At 43.5% G+C, this 18861-nt stretch overlaps 1 protein-coding gene across 1 annotated transcript in view; it reads right to left on the bottom strand.

The window, feature by feature from the left end:
- naa15a (N-alpha-acetyltransferase 15, NatA auxiliary subunit a) overlaps positions 1 to 18701 on the bottom strand; it is a 31471-nt gene extending 12770 nt beyond the window's left edge. The window contains exons 1-9 of the mRNA XM_061725917.1: positions 18532 to 18701; positions 16244 to 16328; positions 12929 to 13033; positions 8056 to 8213; positions 6479 to 6613; positions 4457 to 4610; positions 4255 to 4374; positions 3199 to 3294; positions 985 to 1091 (exon numbers count right to left, since the gene is read on the bottom strand). Coding sequence (XP_061581901.1) covers positions 985 to 1091; positions 3199 to 3294; positions 4255 to 4374; positions 4457 to 4610; positions 6479 to 6613; positions 8056 to 8213; positions 12929 to 13033; positions 16244 to 16328; positions 18532 to 18585 — 1014 coding nt within the window. The 5' untranslated portion in view covers positions 18586 to 18701. The remainder of the gene's footprint in view (positions 1 to 984; positions 1092 to 3198; positions 3295 to 4254; positions 4375 to 4456; positions 4611 to 6478; positions 6614 to 8055; positions 8214 to 12928; positions 13034 to 16243; positions 16329 to 18531) is intronic.
- Positions 18702 to 18861: the final 160 nt, after the last annotated feature.

The following is an 18861-nucleotide window of genomic DNA, read 5'->3' as shown; positions in this document are numbered from 1 at the left end:
CAAGCCCAGATCTTTTCAGTCAGAATAATCACAATGTTGACCAGGAAAAAACCTGTGGATGTTTGTTATCTTGATTGTTGATTTTTATGCTTGTGATTGACCCAAATAAATATTAACTAACCAACTAACTAACTAACTAACTAACGATTTAAAAAATTCAAAGATAAAAATAAAAGGTAAAAATAAAAAGTGCAGTGCCATAAAAAAGAATTATATGGATACTAAAAGTGTCGTGTAATTGCACAAAGTTATTGCACTGTCCTGATTATTCAGTTCAGTTCAGTTTGATGGTACGGGGGCAGAGAGGCGTCTGAGTGACAGGAATGCTTAAAAGTGAAGCCCCTAAATGCTGGTCCACTCTGCCCCCGATGTAAAGGCCAACCAGGAGACCTAATGCACATGTCCTGGCTGTCCCAACCTCTCCACCTTTTGGATAAGTATCTTTAAAGCTTTTAGTGAGATGTTTGGACCCCAGTTAGACCCTGATCCGATCTGTGCTCTCTTTGGTCTGAGACCAGAGGAATCTCCAGCTGCCTTGCCAGACAAAGCCCATGTTATTGCAGCTTGTACCAAACTCCTTGCACACTCCTTTCAATCTTTTTTCAAAATAGTCCCTTTCTCGACTTCTATGACTCCTTACAGGAGCCCATTGACAATGAATAGGATGGAACTTAAACACGATCAATCGCAGCAGTGAACACCCTCCCTTTCTTTTTTTTTTGCTTTATTTATTATTTTATTATATTTTTTGTAATGTTTTAAAAAAAATGTCTTTCCCCTTTTCACTTTTGTTCTATTACTCCTAAAGTGTGCTTTATATCCTGTAAACCTATGGGAGAGTGTGTGGGGGGGGGTGGACTCACTGTGTCAATGTTTCAGCTGAACAATGCACTTTTACATTGTGGGGATGAATGTGCAAATTGAAGCCATGCATAAGTTCTGTACTTTTCATCTCTGTGGGATAAATGTAAAAGACCACCTCACCTTGTCCTTGCTGCTGTAGAGGGATTTGAGCGTGGTGAAGACGGGTGGGCAGCCTTTACTGAAGTTCATCCTCAGGTAGCTGTCCAGACATTCACAAAACTTCTCCCCTGGCCAGCACAACACACAGGAAAAGAACAAGAACGTGAGATTTGGATAGAAATGGAGTCAGAAATAACCTCGACTGCCATCGACTCGCTGTCGCTCGCCGCCATGAATGAAAGGAACCCATCAGTGTTTAGTGATTAGCAGCACCTTTTATCACGTTTAGTCCATCTACACCACATTAAACGTTGAGACATCTGCATGACACACGTTTAACCAATAATAATGAAATGTGTTGCAGCTTGAATCAGCTGAGACGTGTAAACTGGACTTTAGTCCTCTAAAGACGAGTGGGATCCAGGTCTGCTCTGCAGCCCCGACTGCGGGCCCTGGTCTCCGCCTGCAGGGGGAGCTCTCTCCACCTTTCTCATGTTAATGTGGGAGTGCTGAAGGCAGCAGTGAGATCACACCTGAACCTCCCTGAAACAGACCCCTTTTCCACCAAGCCGCTTCCAGGGCCGGTTCTGGTTCTGGTTCTGGGCCAGTGCTGAGTTTGGAACCGGGCTAGAAATCCCGGTTCCAAGGCAGCACCACCTCTTTGCTGGGATAGAGCAGGGAGCGGCAACCCAACATGTCAAAAGAGCCATATTGGACCAAAAAAAACTAAAAACAAATATGTCTGGAGCCGCAAAAAATGTAAAGTCTTGTATAAGCCTTAGAATGAAGGCAACACATGCTGCATGTTTCTATATTAGTTATATTAGCCTACTATCAAAATGACTAAGTTGGCTACAAATACATAAGAGTTCACATAGAGCTCCCAGAGTTTCTATGCCAGAGCCATAACTACACTCAATACTGTTAAATACTCAAGCTGACTTTTTCCATGTGCAATACTGACCGAACCGAGCAATACCTGCCATAGAATCGTGCAATACCTGCCAAATGTGAATACTGTATGTTGTCTTCCTGTTTGTGTCCTTTTAGAGATTATTTATTTTATAGTTGTTTTAATATATCTATTTTTAAACCATGCACCTTAAAGAAGATCGCATCCAATTTCGATGTACCTGTACAGCTGGCGCTGAATTTATGTCCTTGATTTTCTGATCGGTGATGCTGCTGCCATTTTTAACGGCTCTTTCCTTCTCTGTCTTAGTGGAGAGAGTCTGTATTATCTCCGTTTTGTGTTTGAAGTCTGCAAATAGGTCTTCAAACAGTTTTCCACGCTTTTATTATCTCCCCAGAGTCTGGAGATGCAATCCACTTCTTAAATCTATTTTTGCGCTCCTCTAATTTCTCCAGAAGTAATGCAAGCAAACTTTTTCTCTCACTCCCAACTGGGTACTCAGCTGCAAATGTAGCATGCCTTCCCTGGAAATGTCTTTCCACATGACTCTTTTTGTTATTGGACAACTTCTCGCTACTGAGCAAACATTCAGGCAATGAATGCAAATGATTTGCTCCAAGAAATGTTGAATCCTCTTTTCTCCTCAGTTATTTTTCTGTTTTTCTCCCTTTGGAAACAATCCCTTTGGCTGGTTTGTTTACAACAGCCACCTGCCTGGCGCCGCCCTGCTGGTAGAAACATGTGTTGCAGGCGCCAACGCAAATCTTCGTTTACAGAAATGTTGAAATTTAATATTTATTCTACACATTTTTACAGCATTGGAAAACCATATTAACACAAAAAATATATTTCCCTCCCCCATCTATTTCCATTTTCAAACATTTTTGAAAAAGCTCCAGGGAGCCACTAGGGCGGCGCTAAAGAGCTAGAGCCGCGGGTTGCCGACCCTCGAACTAGAGGAAAGAACCGCAAGGTAAGCGGAGTTATTAAAACCAACAGTTAGACGGTGCCATTTTCAAATAAGCGACGAATTAATCTGGATTCTGCAAAGCAGCAGTGGTCTGAGGAGGAAACGACCCGTCTTTTAGCGATATGGGGTAGGGAGTAACGTAGCGTCTCAGCTCTCTGGGACACCGGGGCGGGGGCTGATATCACACTCACTTGGCAGACATGTTGATTCACTTATACGTTAGGAAAACTTTTAGGCTTAAGCTGGGGAACAGAGACGTTGGCCTCCACATGACGGGATCATCCACTCCAGGGTGGAGCAGGTGCAGAGGGGCTGGTGGTGCGTGACGGGGGTGCAGGGTGACTGCATTTACCTGTTAGGAAGTTCAGGGGCAGCCTGCGGGGGACCAGGCCTTTGGGAAACTTCACCCAGGACTCGTCATAAATCTTGAAACGTTCCTCTATACTGCCTGGACACACAAACACAAGTTAATAAATAACCTCATGTAATCTTTAATGAGACATTTCAAATTTAAGGAGCTCTTTCATTTGATTATAATCCTCATTGGAGTCATTAGAAGCCAAACTGATCAATCAACACGCATTTCTTTCATATTCTTGTCCTTGATATCATGTGGCATGCATGTATTAAGCAAAAAAAAAGGCCCTAAAATGTGTGTACCACGACCTAGAAGAAGACTCAGTCCCAACAAGACGCAGTATTGCCGTATCCAGCTGGAAGGTTGTGCACCACACTGGCAGCTCAGTAAACCAGCACTGCTGCTCCAGGGTTATTCAGGTGGAACATCAAGAGCTTTTACTGTCCTGGTTTTACACATGTATGCAAACTTTTGGAATGTCAGGTTTGTGTAATTAGCCAACTTATTTCTTTCCTAAGTAAATGACGGCTAATGAATTTCATTAAAATTAACATTTTTTTAACTTTTAACTTCCAAGCGAACGCAGCATATTTGTGCCTGTGGGTGGAGACAGAGATGGGACGGCTGGATAATTCGGGTCTGAACTGGGTCAGTGATGCAGCACTAATGTGAACGGCTCGCTCAATGACATATTTTCAGACTTAGGTAGTCCCATTCAGAGGGACGCCGTTGTTTTATGTCTGAAGTTCTGAGTTGGTGCTCCAGACAACCGACGAAACTTCTAGAGAAGAGAAATTAAAGAAAAAAATCTGACATCTCTGAGTGTTGGAGCCATGTGTCACTTTTACATTATTTAATCATTAATTACCGTAGTTAGTTTTTGTGGTTTAGTTTTGGGAACACAACTTTAGTTTGTTTTTGCGACTTTAGCTTTCTAGCAAAATGCTAGCCACATGCCCTTTGGGCCATTCTGGACGATTGTAATATGTCATGCCACTACTTGGCATGCCCATAACTAGAAGTAAACGTATCGTTAAATCACTTCCTGACCTGGATTCAAGGCCTTCTCCAGGCCCTGGTAGTACGCCCAGTTCTCGGGGTTCCTCTCCTGGAGTTTCCGGTAGATCTCCAGAGCCTCGTCAGGCCTCTCCAGCTTCAGCATCAGCTCTCCTACACACACACACTTGTCAGTGAGATCACTGGAGCAGCAGCACGGTGGCCCGTCTGCAGCGCGAGGGGAAGGCCGGCCCACCTCTGGTCTCCTCCACAGCCAGCTTGTCACAGATCTGCTTCTCGTAGTTGTTCAGGTGGTCCAGGGCCTCCTTGTAGAGGCCGGCCTCCCGCAGAACCTGGTTCTGGTACAGCAGGAGTTCACTGTACTCGTAGTCCACCTTGTCTGGAGATGTCTGAGGAACAAGCCGAACAAAGGCAGAGGTGAAGAAAACATGCTGGACAGAAACATGCAGACTTGGTTGTTGTTTAATGTGCAGCCTAGCTAGGACAGAAACATGCATCTCGGGGGTTACGTTCCAAAAAGAACCTGTGATAAGTGAAATCCACAAAGTAGCAACCTTTTTTTTTTTTTTTTTTTTACAATTATTATACAAGGGTTCAAATTGCGGAGATCAGCCCCGCCGCACCACAACCCAATTAATTGGATTTGAACGGGAGAAAATGAAAAAATGATTGTGAAAAAAAATATAATAGCCTAAAAACAGTAGGACAAATTGTGACTGGTGCGTATTTCACTGCTCTTCTGACTGTCTGCATCCTCGCTCTGTAGCGTCTTTTTCTCCTAAAGCCGCGGTGCAGGGGTGTTTTTTCCAGAGAAGAACATAGTTATGGGCAGTTGTTGTCACTCTTTTTTCTTCTGGGCAAAAAGATTCTTATAAACAGACATGCCACCATGGATTATATCTGAGACTGTAATGAACGATTCATCAAAGTTCCCGTTCTTGAGCTGCTGCTGAAGCTCATTGGCCGTTCTCAGCATTGTTGCTAAGCAACCAACGTTATTGACACAGGAAGTGAAGAAGTGGGGAGACTGTTTAGCCAATCAGAATTCAGAACACGATGCACAATGTAAATCTGTGAAGCAGCGAGACGTGAAAGGAGAACCACGTTATAGCGAAGGATTACTGTATAGCAAATACCTCAAGACTACTCCTCATATTTTGCTACCAGAATGGCAGCTGACATCACTTCATCACAAAGCAGTTAGGATGATGTTTTGAAAAAAAAAAAAAACTACAACAAAAGGTCGGCCACATCCTTTCAGGTCATCGCAGCCCAAAGTTGGGATGAGGACGAGGTGAAGCATCGGAAGATAAACTGATGTGTTTTGTGTCCTCCCCTCGGGGAGAGCCCACACCGCCCAGTTCACGTGGCTGAGACACTGCAAGGAGCGCTAGCCGGGTGTTTGTGTTGAAGGGCCCAATACGCAACCCAGGAGCCAACAGAGCCATGAAGAGGCTCCAGAGACTGGAGCCCCAGCAGCAGGCCTGTGTCGGAAAAAATCAATTTTCTGATTCTAAATTGATTCTCGTATTAATTCTAAAAAAAAATTATAATAAATTGATTCGTATGTCTAAAGATCGATTTTTCTTTCATCATTACATTACAACTTTTGGTATTTTTGTGTTTATGCAAAAGGAATGTTTTGTTGGACACAATGTTTTTGCCTTTAAATATGTTTAAAAGGTATGAAAACATTCAAGTTTTCAGTTATAATTGCATAAATTATCTATATTTCATTTCTTTATATACTGTCTTGGGGTTACATTTGCATAAAATGCTAAAAACGTAAAAAATTAAAAACCCGAAATAGACCGAAAATGGAAAAAATTAAAACGGAATGTTTTAAAAACTAAAACCAATTTCCGCCGTCTCTGTTTCCTCCCTGGATCTGTTTGGTAATTCTGACCCACACGATGTTTCTGAAAGCAGTTCTATCAGCATTCTGGGAGCTGATTGGTCCTTACAGCATCATTAGCTGCAATACTTTCGGTTGAATCTCAATAAAATACTAGTAGTAATATGTTGCATAACTACAGTCATATAATTCATGCAACAGCTGAAAAAACAGTTTTAATAACACAAATTATTAAACTCAAATGGATTTCAGAATCGAATCCAACCAAATCTTGATAATGGATTCTGAATCTTAAGAATCGAATCTTGACATTTGAATGGATCCCCAGCCCTGCCCGGCATGCAGCTAAACTGTATCCTAGCAACCGCTGGATAGTCCTGGCCGTTCTGTTGAGCAGCTTACCTGTTGTGTTTTGCGAAACTCCTCAACAATCTTGGCAGCCATCTCAAAGTCCTCCAGCAGGTGATATGCTACTGCGTAGCCGATCCACGAGGCCCGCTGGGCTGGACGGAGCTGCAGCAGCTGGTACCGCGTCTCCTGAAGAGAGAGAGCCATCACACACGTAAGCAGCAAGAAACGCTGACCTCTAACTGTCCCTCGTGTGCAGGACGGGACACAAGTATCTGATAGAGATGCACCGATCAGGATTCTGAGGGCCAATCACCGATAACCGATCTCCAAAATCAGTATCTGCCGATCCCGATGTTGCCGATCACTGATCGGCAATATTGTTGTCTCATGTACAACACTGACATTGTATTATTAGGTATAAAAATTAGGAGATGAGAAAGTATCAGGAATTGTCTGTTTTATTGCAGGCTGAGGTAATATGCAATATTTCACCCTCTAGAGACTCTTAGAGACGACTCAGACTCAGTTTACAAAGAGGAAGTTTAGCTTACTAGCTTAAGCTTCCTGTGGTAATAATTATGTACAACATGTGCAACAACACAGACAACAGCAGACATGTCACTCTCTTAGAGTTGATACAAGTTGTAAACTATAAACCTTAGTTTTCCTGAGGAAAAAGGAATAAATCTTAAAATAAAAAAATTATGAATTATTAAGGTTTGCTAAAGCTTTAGCGATAGCATCCGCCGCGTGTGAGGAAACTATGCGAGGAACTCTTCACACTAGAACTCCAAATGTCCCTGGTGAAGTGACTGACACGACTGTCGTCCTGCGTGAGGGTTAAGGTTGGATGTGACTCTATATAATCTTGTATAACTGACAGGATTTCATCAGTGAAATAATTACGACGCTGCAGCGTGTACCGCGGATCCAAGCAGCTAACGACACGTTTAAACCCGACGTCTTCTACAACAGAAAGCACCTGATGATCAAGGCTTATGAATCCATTACCTTACGATGTAGTTCTTTATTTTTCCTGCTGCCGTTTATGGGTGTCTGTTACAGTTGAGTTAGCGGCGTGGCTGCACCTCCTGTTCTTTATATAGTCCTTGACTTGAGAAACTTTCAAATGTCCTATCAGCTTCGTTGTGTTGAAATTATTTTTCAACATTCATCCTCGGGGTATCTCCTTTGCACACATTTTGCAAACTGCAAATGTGTTGTCCTATTCGTACATTGTAAAGCTCCCATACCAGCGAGGCCGGCCACGCCCCCTCAGGACAGCTGGGTCTGAGATGTGGGAACGCAGGCGCTGGCGGCAGTTTGTTGTTGTAAACGTCAGCAGATCAACCTGATTTGAACTATTTTGAGAACGCCGATCAAAACCGATAGGGGCATTATCGGCCGATACCGATTGGTTACCAATAGATCGGTGCATCTCTAGTATCTGATGCTGCACAACCCTCTTCTTCAAATCCCAGCATCCATCAGCACCTCCTTATCTCATCAAGAACCAGCGGGCCTCCAGCTGCTGAAGCATGCTGGGACTGAGGGGATTCAACACTCAGATCTCTGGATGATCTGATGTGCTCATCCCAACCTCCGTGTTTGTGTCTGGGGGGTCTCACCCTGTATCCCTCCAGGTCCCTCATCTGGATCTGCAGCAAGGAAAGATCTCGCAGGATCTGCAGGTTGTCCTTGTCCCATTTTAGAGCGTTGCGGTAACACTTGATCGCCTCGTCGTACTTCTTGTCAGAGCGCTGCAGCAGGCCGTACACGTGCCAGCCTACGAGGGGATGCCGGTTCAGGAAAATAAAAGAAAACGTCCAACAGTACAAAACAGGAAACAAGGGATATGGGAATCCTAAAGATCCCTGAGTTATTTACTTAAGACTGATACCGGAGGATGTAATAAATAATAATAAATAGGACGTATACATTTTTAAAATTCTATCTCTTGCGGCTAAGAAAGCCATTACAAGAACTTGGCTGAAGATGGACTCACGTGGACTGAGCCAGTGGTTGGACATTGTAGAAGAAATACGATCAATGGAACAAATTACCTACAGCCTCCGACTTAAAACAGAGATACTAAAGCTGGGCATACACTGTGCGATATTTTAAATCGTTTGATTCAGCCCCATCTCAAACTGCACGACTAGATCACGGAGTTCAAAAGTTCACAGCCCACGATTTATGGTCTCACTCTGTACGACCTGATGCTCTGATGCGACCCGTCTGCTCACACTATACGATCATAATCCTCCCGTCGGACCTCTGTTACTGGAACTCAAAGCCGGTTTTAGGGGGGGGGGGGGGGGCAGGGGTGGGCTGTGCCCACCCAAACGTGCATCCTGCCCACCTGATCAAAGGTTATGGGGATCCTTTATTTTTTTTTATATATATATATATATATATATATATATATATATATATACACATACCGGTACATATATAAAAAAAATATCACAAAATATTTGTACCGTTTCTGATTGGGTCGGCACTGCGCATCATTTTTAGACACAACAATGAACGCATACCCAGGGCTCCAGACTAACTTTTTCACAGGTAGCACTGGTGCCACCTAGCTTTTCATTTAGTAGCACCAAAACAAATTAGGTAGCACCATATTTTTCCCTGCTAACATTAGTTACATTATTAAGCATTAATTAACTGTTTACAGATTAACAATCATTATGTATAGGAAACACATATAGCCTACAGTTAGGCTAATTAATGTGATGAGTTAGTTCATAAATTAAAAATTGGATAATATAATTAATATAAATGCTTAGTAATGTTAATGTACTAACTAATGTTAGGCTAATTAAGGTGACTTTATGGTAAAGTGCATTTTTTCAGCAATATCGCTGCAGAACCAAGAAAATGCTACATTTAGTCTGGGCTACCTCACCCATCAGACAATCTAGCAACAAAAATAAATATAACCATTAATATACAGGACTGTCTCAGAAAATTATGATAATAATAAGAATATTGTGATAAAGTTCTTTATTTTCTGTAATGCAAAAATGTCATACATTCTGGATTCATTAAAAATCAACTGAAATATTGCAAGCCTTTTATTATTTTAATATTGCTGATCATGGATTACAGTTTAAGAAAACTCAAATATCCTATCTCAAAAAATGTGAATATTCTGGGAATCTTAATCTTAAACTGTAAACCATAATCAGCAATATTAAAATAATAAAAGGCTTGTAATATTTCAGTTGATTTGTAATGAATCCAGAATGTATGACATTTTTGTTTTTTTAATTGCATTACAGAAAATAAAGAACTTTATCACAATATTCTAATTTTCTGAGACAGTCCTGTAAACTTGCTGGCGTGGTCGTGCTTGAACCACTTCTGAATATCCATGGTTACTTTGTGTTAACGGAGCAGCAGAGAGCAGCGTCTTGCTGGTGCAGGAAACTGCGCGCTGGACGCAAATGAGTGACGGACACGGGCTGATTTATGGTACCGCGTTACACCAACGCAGAACTTACGGCGTAGGATACGCGGGGACGGTGCGTACCTTGCGCGTCGCCGCGTACCCGACGCCGTAGATTTAACGCGGAACCATAAATGAGGCTTAACGCGCGCGCATTTATCAGTTTTCTTTTCGTCTTTTCAACTGAGCAAACACATAAACTGAGGGTGCAATGCTTATGCACCCTCGTAGAACCGGGCCTGGGCCTGTCCCTCGTATCTTAACCACGGGAACCGTGCCATTGTTGTTGAAAGCTGTACTTTTTTTTCTTCTCCCCACTCTCCCCCGGGTCTTTCGCCAACCTGTCACTCGCTTCATCAGAAGAAGAAGAAGAATCCGATTCTTGTCGTTCCCTCTGCTAACCATTCTCCTCCTCCTCCGCCAGCCTCTGGCACATCTTTCTTCTTAAAATAATCGACTATAGACCGCGCTTTGTTTACCTTTTTGAGCGCGCTGCGTGTACGCGCGCGTGCACTGCTGTGCACGTAACGTGCGCAGACCGTACCAGGTGCAGTCAGAGAGAGAGAGAGAGAGGAGAAATAGGACTCGCAGGAATATGAGCCAGAAAGTAAGATTGTATTATCAACCACTCCATTAATGCACTAACACAGCCGAGTGAAAAAAAAAAATATATATATTTTTTTTCCACTAGTCCTCTTGCAAGTAGCACCGGAGCGACCTCATCAAATTTTAACTCGCACCTTAATAAATTAGGTCGCATATGCGACCTAATAGGTCGCACTCTGGAGCCCTGCGCATACCGCAAAAGTTGTGTTTCGGCGGAGGAACCTGACGTCCCAGCAAAATAGGGCTGCAACGATTCGTCGACGTTGTCGACAAAAATCGATAATCAAAATTGTCGACAATGAATTCCATTGTCGACAATTGTCGCCAGACGTGTTTTTCCAACGGAGTGAGGCATCTCACTTCAATACGTTCTCTCCCGAGAGTCGCGCATGCGCGCTAGCGTCTCTGCCGAGCGGTAGCGGGTAAACAATAATGACGGCGTCCCGTCCTGTAGCAGCTGCATGTAACACAACTTCTAAAGTTTTGGAGCCTTTTAGCCTCGATACGGTAAATAAAAAGATTACTTGCAAGGTTTGCAAAGCAGACCTTGGTTATCACGGGAGCACGTTGGTAATGCACAAGCATTTGAAGGCACGTCGGGTCTGGGTGACGAGTTTCAACAACACCAGTTCAACCCAGAGAACGTCCTGCCATCCACTTGATACAGAAAAAATATGAGACGTTTTATTTTATTTTTTATATAACACATTTGCCTGTACTTAAAAAAAATGAAAAATAATGGATAGATGTTTATTATATTATGTATATTCATGGATTTATGTCTGACTGATCAGTGTGCCTGTCCTTGGTTTTAAATAGGACATTTTATTAACTTTTTGTATGAACAAAGTTGAATAAAATATCTACAGGACTGTCTCAGAAAATTAGAATATTGTGTTCTTCATTTCTTTATTTTCTGTAATGCAATTAAAACAACAAAAATGTCATACATTCTGGATTCATTAATAATAATAATAATAATAATAATAATAATAATAATAATAATAATAATAATAATAATAAATTTAATTTATAATGCACTTTCCATTCGGAAATCTCAAAGTGCTTACAAGAAAAAAAAGAAAAAAAAACATTCAGATCATTACATCATTACAAATCAACTGAAATATTGCAAGCCTTTTATTATTTTAATTATTAATTATTTTATTGCTGATTATGGTTTACAGTTTAAGATTAAGATTCCCAGAATATTCTAATTTTTTGAGATAGGATATTTGAGTTTTCTTAAACTGTAAGCCATGATCAGCAATATTAAAATAATAAAAGGCTTGCAATATTTCAGTTGATTTGTAATGAATCCAGAATGTAGGACATTTTTGCATTACAGAAAATAAAGGACTCACAATATTCTAATTTTCTGAGACAGTCCTGTATTTTTCATTGAAGTGCCCATCTTTCTCGTGTTTATTATCATTTGCCACATAATTAAAGCGACATACTAAATTTAAGAAAAAATGACAAATTATCCGATTAGTCGACTAATCGTTTCAATAGTCGGTGACTAGTCGACTATTAAAATAGTCGTTAGTTGCAGCCCTACAGCAAAATGAGCACAACAGAGAAGTTCAGAACAGCACACAGAGCACACACTGAAGGCTGATTTATGGTTCCGTGTTACACCAATACACGGCGTAGGGTATGCGGTGACGCGCACTGTACGGTGTGCGTCGCCGCGTACCCTACGCCGTAAGCTCTGCGTTGGTGTAACGCAGAACCATAAATCAGCCTTTAGCAATTTGTGCCATTCTGTGTGGCGATAAATGAAAAAAGATTAGACAACGTCGTGATTGGACAAGCAATTGGCTGGGTAGACGTGGGAAATTAAGTATTTTTTCTGCTATTAAAACATGATTTGTAATGTGAATTTGCAACACTTTAAACTACAAATAATAGTTTTTTGACGTGACATCAGAGATTGCGCATGCTCTCTGCGAAAGGATGAGGCAAATCGGGTCGTAGCACGACCAGAATTTCAAACATGTTTGATTTTCTTGCGAGCACACGATTTGTGATCGGGAGCTCGTCGTGAGGTGTTAATCTCTCGTCGTTACCCCACGTTTACTGCACGAGGCACGACCAACGATTGGGTCGAAATCCGGCCCGATCCAATAAATAGTCGCACAACTGGAAAATCGTCTCAAAACGAGCCGATAATCGCAGTGTATGCCCGGCTTTAGCAAGATGGACAAAATGGCATTATTATATAATACAGTAGTGTCTCCCAATTGTTTTCTTGTATTGTTGTATACCTGTTTTTGTTGTTGTTTTTCTATTATGTCTGAAAATTGGAAAATAAAGTTTAAAAAAAATAAATAAATAAATAAAACTTAAAACAAAGGAGCAGGTTCTCGGTGCTCCTCCAGGGGGAACACCGTCTACGACCACACGTGCCCGAAGCAGCAGAGGTGAAAGGATACAGACGTGGCTCTTGAGGTCGTTCCGTAGACCTCGTCTCACCAGCTCATAGGCCTCCTCCTTCTTGCCCAGGCAGTTGAGGGTTAACCCCTTCATGGCCAGCGTCTCTGGAGAACAGAGGGACAGAAACATGGGTCACACAAGGAAGGTGTGTTCAGCACCAAGCACCTTCCATGGCCAAGAGACTCGTCTGAGGGACATTTGTTTCTGCAGGAATATGCTCAACCAGAGAGTTTTGATGGGTGGCATGTGGGCAGGACCAGACGCGCAAGCTAACAGGGACATGCTTGGCTAAATCACTGTGCAGATGTTCAACTCCGTGAAGTCTGGATCTTAAGGAGCTACGTTTAGTTCAGAAACCTCCTCGCAAGTGCTTTACGGAATTCTGACTGTTGCAAGTTTTTGAAAACCATTCAGGGCTTCCCGCTCCAGACAGGTTGGTGCACGCCTGAACGCCTGAACGCCTGAACGCCTGAACGCCTGAACGCCTGCAATCCTGCAGGCAATCCAGCTCAAAGTTTGTCTTTCTGATCTTACACTGCCACGGTTGTCTGGAGGAAGTAAATGTTGAGTTTACCGCGTCTGAGGAAGTAAATGTTGAGTTTACCGCGTCTGGAGGAAGTAAATGTTGACTTTACCGCGTCTGAGGAAGTAAATGTTGACTTTACCGCGTCTGGAGGAAGTAAATGTTGAGTTTACCACGTCTGCAGGAAGTAAATGTTGAGTTTACCACGTCTGGAGGAAGTAAATGTTGAGTTTACCGCGTCTGAGGAAGTAAATGTTGAGTTTACCGCGTCTGAGGAAGTAAATGTTGAGTTTACCGTGTCTGAGGAAGTAAATGTTGAGTTTCCCGCGTCTGAGGAAGTAAATGTTGACTTTCCCACGTCTGAGGAAGTAAATGTTGAGTTTACCGCGTCTGAGGAAGTAAATGTTGAGTTTACCGCGTCTGGAGGAAGTAAATGTTGAGTTTACCGTGTCTGAGGAAGTAAATGTTGAGTTTACCGCATCTGAGGAAGTAAATGTTGAGTTTACCGCATCTGAGGAAGTAAATGTTGAGTTTACCGCATCTGAGGAAGTAAATGTTGAGTTTACCGCATCTGAGGAAGTAAATGTTGACTTTACCGCATCTGGAGGAAGTAAATGTTGACTTTACCGCGTCTGGAGGAAGTAAATGTTGACTTTACCGCGTCTGGAGGAAGTAAATGTTGACTTTACCGCGTCTGGAGGAAGTAAATGTTGACTTTACCGTGTCTGAGGAAGTAAATGTTGAGTTTACCGTGTCTGAGGAAGTAAATGTTGACTTTACCGCATCTGGAGGAAGTAAATGTTGACTTTACCGCGTCTGGAGGAAGTAAATGTTGAGTTTACCGCATCTGAGGAAGTAAATGTTGAGTTTACCGCATCTGAGGAAGTAAATGTTGAGTTTACCGCGTCTGGAGGAAGTAAATGTTGACTTTACCGCGTCTGGAGGAAGTAAATGTTGACTTTACCGTGTCTGAGGAAGTAAATGTTGACTTTACCGTGTCTGAGGAAGTAAATGTTGACTTTACCGTGTCTGAGGAAGTAAATGTTGACTTTACCACGTCTGGAGCGAATAAGTGTTGAGTTTACCGCATCTGGAGGAAGTAAATGTTGAGTTTACCGCGTCTGGAGAAAGTAAATGTTGACTTTACCGCGTCTGGAGGAAGTAAATGTTGACTTTACCGCGTCTGGAGGAAGTAAATGTTGACTTTACCGTGTCTGAGGAAGTAAATGTTGACTTTACCGTGTCTGAGGAAGTAAATGTTGACTTTACCGTGTCTGAGGAAGTAAATGTTGACTTTACCGTGTCTGAGGAAGTAAATGTTGAGTTTACCGTGTCTGAGGAAGTAAATGTTGACTTTACCGCATCTGGAGGAAGTAAATGTTGACTTTACCGCGTCTGGAGGAAGTAAATGTTGAGTTTACCGCATCTGAGGAAGTAAATGTTGAGTTTACCGCATCTGAGGAAGTAAATGTTGAGTTTACCGCGTCTGGAGGAAGTAAATGTTGACTTTACCGCGTCTGGAGGAAGTAAATGTTGACTTTACCGTGTCTGAGGAAGTAAATGTTGACTTTACCGTGTCTGAGGAAGTAAATGTTGACTTTACCGTGTCTGAGGAAGTAAATGTTGACTTTACCACGTCTGGAGCGAATAAGTGTTGAGTTTACCGCATCTGGAGGAAGTAAATGTTGAGTTTACCGCGTCTGGAGAAAGTAAATGTTGACTTTACCGCGTCTGGAGGAAGTAAATGTTGACTATACCGCGTCTGGAGGAAGTAAATGTTGACTATACCGCGTCTGGAGGAAGTAAATGTTGAGTTTACCGCGTCTGGAGGAAGTAAATGTTGAGTTTACCGCGTCTGGAGGAAGTAAATGTTGAGTTTACCGCGTCTGGAGGAAGTAAATGTTGAGTTTACCGTGCCTGAGGAAGTAAATGTTGAGTTTACCGCGTCTGGAGGAAGTAAATGTTGAGTTTACCGCGTCTGGAGGAAGTAAATGTTGAGTTTACCGTGTCTGAGGAAGTAAATGTTGAGTTTACCGTGTCTGAGGAAGTAAATGTTGAGTTTACCGCGCCTGAGGAAGTAAATGTTGAGTTTACCGCGTCTGGAGGAAGTAAATGTTGAGTTTACCGCGTCTGGAGCGAATAAGTGTTGAGTTTACCGTGTCTGAGGAAGTAAATGTTGAGTTTACCGCGCCTGAGGAAGTAAATGTTGAGTTTACCGCGTCTGGAGGAAGTAAATGTTGAGTTTACCGCATCTGGAGCGAATAAGTGTTGAGTTTACCGTGTCTGAGGAAGTAAATGTTGAGTTTACCGCATCTGGAGCGAGTAAATGTTGAGTTTACCACGTCTGGAGCGAGTAAATGTTGAGTTTACCACGTCTGGAGCGAGTAAATGTTGAGTTTACCGTGTCTGAGGAAGTAAATGTTGAGTTTACCATATCTGAGGAAGTAAATTTTGAGTTTACCGCGTCTGGAGGAAGTGACAGATACAACTAAATAGTTTTAATAAAGAAATATTCGGAGGAACTCTGACTAATGCAGCTTCTACGGTTATTCAGATACTACTAAAGTGTGGAGACGTGACCTTGAAAAAAAAGTGGTACATTTGATCTGCTTCATTTTCCAAAATATAAATAAAGTAAAGCTCCTGTCCTGATGCTTGTATCCATGGCAACCGACATTATGCTTCAAGTGTCCTGTAAAGGTTATGAACAACTTACTGGTTAGTCACCCAGGAACTGACAGGTGCTTTGGTTGAGCACAAGACAGCACATGTCCAGTAGGCGTCGTCTTACCTCCATGTTCTGCAAACTTGGGGTTGCTGAGGATCTGCTTGCAGAACTTCAGGCCATTTCTGTACTGCTTGTGCTCGTAACATCTCTGTGAAAGAGCAGAGCAGACGTGTCAGGCATCGAGGTGGACGTTACTGGACCAGGTGCACTAGGGGGACGTTACTGGACCAGGGGCCTCATTTATAAAGCTTGCTTGCGCACAAAACAGGGCTTGAAAGATGTGCAAGCCACCTTCTACGCAAAGGTTGGTATTTAAAAAGAAAAAACTAACCGAAAAATGTGTGTATCTCTACGCCAACCCTGACTCTAGCGCAAGAACATTTTGAAGATATGGGGAACTGGCGACGCAGGCGGTGAGGTGGTGAAATGAAGCCAGATTCATGTCATACTTTTAATGTCATCACATATCAAACTTATAATATAATAGCGCTGATCGTGTCCCTCTGTGTTTGAACCTCAGCGTCAGTCAGGACTCTGGTGCTGCTGCTGCAGCCGCGGTGCAGGACACGCCGGGCCGGGAACATCCATTTGTTCTGTCCTCTGACTGAGGACAGAACAAATGAGTGCCGGGCCACTCTACGGAGCCCCTAAAGGGACTCAGATTTTTTTTTTTTTTTTTTACATATAATGAGTCTTACGCGCGCGCATAAGCCTAAATTATGGTTCCGCGTTAAAACGACGCAGAGCCTACAGCGTAGGCTCTGCGTTGGTGTGACGCAGAACCACAAATCAGCCGTAAACTCATTATATATATATATATATATATATATATATATATATAATATATTATATAAATATAAAAAATATGTGTCCCTTTAGGGGCTCCGTACCTCTTGGCCTCCACCTTCAAATCACACCACTTCTTTTTTTCTGCACCATATGTCCGTGGCACTCGCGGCGTTTAGCGCAGCAACAATGTGCCACTCACTCGCTTTATTTTATACTATTTATATACTATTTATACTTTTACTGTGACCACCAAATAATGTTGTTTTCCTGGCCTCCACCTCATCCACAACATCTCGATCTCAGTCTCCGTGAAATTTTGTGGCACGGTGGCTCGACACGTCTCATTAATCCTGACGCCAAACAGGCTGCAGGAAGCCGCTGCGCATGGTCAGCAGGCTCATTCATATGCAAATACAGTCATGAACCACTTTGCATTGACCATTCTTGGTAAAAAGTGGGCGTGTAGAGGGCGGGATATGAGGAGAATTCACCTGCACAACCTTCCAGCTGGACTGTGATTTATAAAGAGAACATTGCGTGCAAGTGGTTTTATAAATCCGGATTTTTTTTGCACCCGCCATTTTCCGCTTTTGGGTTTACGTGCACTTTTAGTATGGATCCTACACACTCTTTTATAAATGAGGTCCCAGGTGCGTTAGGGGGACTGGACCAGGTGCATTAGGGCGGTGTTTCCTAACCCTGGTCCTCGTGGGCCACTGTCCTGCATGTTTTAGATGTTTCCCTGCACCATCACACCTGATTCTAATTAATAGTCCTCATTAGCTTGTCACCAATGTCTGCACAGCTCTGTTGATGACACAGGTACTTTTATCACGGTGTGTTGAAGCAGGAAAACATCTAAACATGCAGGACCAGGGTTGAGAAACACTGAGTTAGGGGGATGTTACTGGACCAGGTGAACTAGGGGGGACGTTACTGGACACCAGTAAACATGCATCCATTATGTTCCTGAGAACTATTTAGTCCGAGCCCATCTCTCTCTCTCTCTCACACACACACACACACACACACACACACACACACACACACACACACACAGCCTGACAGTTCAGTCGTTAGGAGATACAGCAGTGTCAGTAATTCCAGTACTCAGGTCCAGCTGGAGGCGGTACCGAGGCTACCTGGTACCTGCGTCTCCGCTGGACACAGAACCAGCCCCGCAGACAGGCTGCAGTGGTGACCAGACACCAGTTATTACCCCCCCGCCTGGACCGGGACCGGGCTGGGACCAGACCGGGACCGGGCTGCCATGCGTCCCCAGCTTTGTCATTGATACTCTCCAGTGCTGCAAGGCCAAGACATAAGTCCAGACCACGTGACCGTCCACTGGGCTGGACCCCTAACGGTCGTGTACCAGCAGCACCTGGTGCCACCCGGTCCTCCTACAGCCCCCCCGGTGCAGCAGAGCATGGACACGGACGGCCCGAGCATGCAGGACCTGCCCCGGACCTGCCCCATTCCCCCCCGGTCCAGCCCCGGACCGGTAGCACATGCTACCGGGCTCCTCGCTGCTGCTCTCTGCTTGCAGCGGCTCAGCCTACCAGGATCCTCTTGAACAGCGCGTTCTCCTTCGGCGGCAGCGTGATGGTGGGCATGGTGTCGGTTCCTCCGGCCCCGGTCCCGCCTGAATGTTCCCTCTCGCAGGAGAGTTTCTGCTCTTCCCTCTCCTCTCTCTCACGTGTCGACGCGAGGCCTCACAGCAAAATGGCCGCTGCTGTTCTCCTCCGGGTCACGCGGTCAGGGGGCTGCGCGAGCGGCGCACGCGGCGGCGCTGCAGGCGGAATCAATACTTGTTACAGACTCAAAAGAATCCATATAAAACACATAAAAATTACAGGTCACACATTAAAATACATGCAAACATCTGTTCC

This window comes from Cololabis saira, chromosome 7 (assembly GCF_033807715.1).
Source record: "Cololabis saira isolate AMF1-May2022 chromosome 7, fColSai1.1, whole genome shotgun sequence".
NCBI lineage: Eukaryota > Metazoa > Chordata > Actinopteri > Beloniformes > Belonidae > Cololabis > Cololabis saira.
Note: the sequence above shows the minus strand (reverse complement) of the source record. Positions and strands in the feature narration are given on the sequence as shown.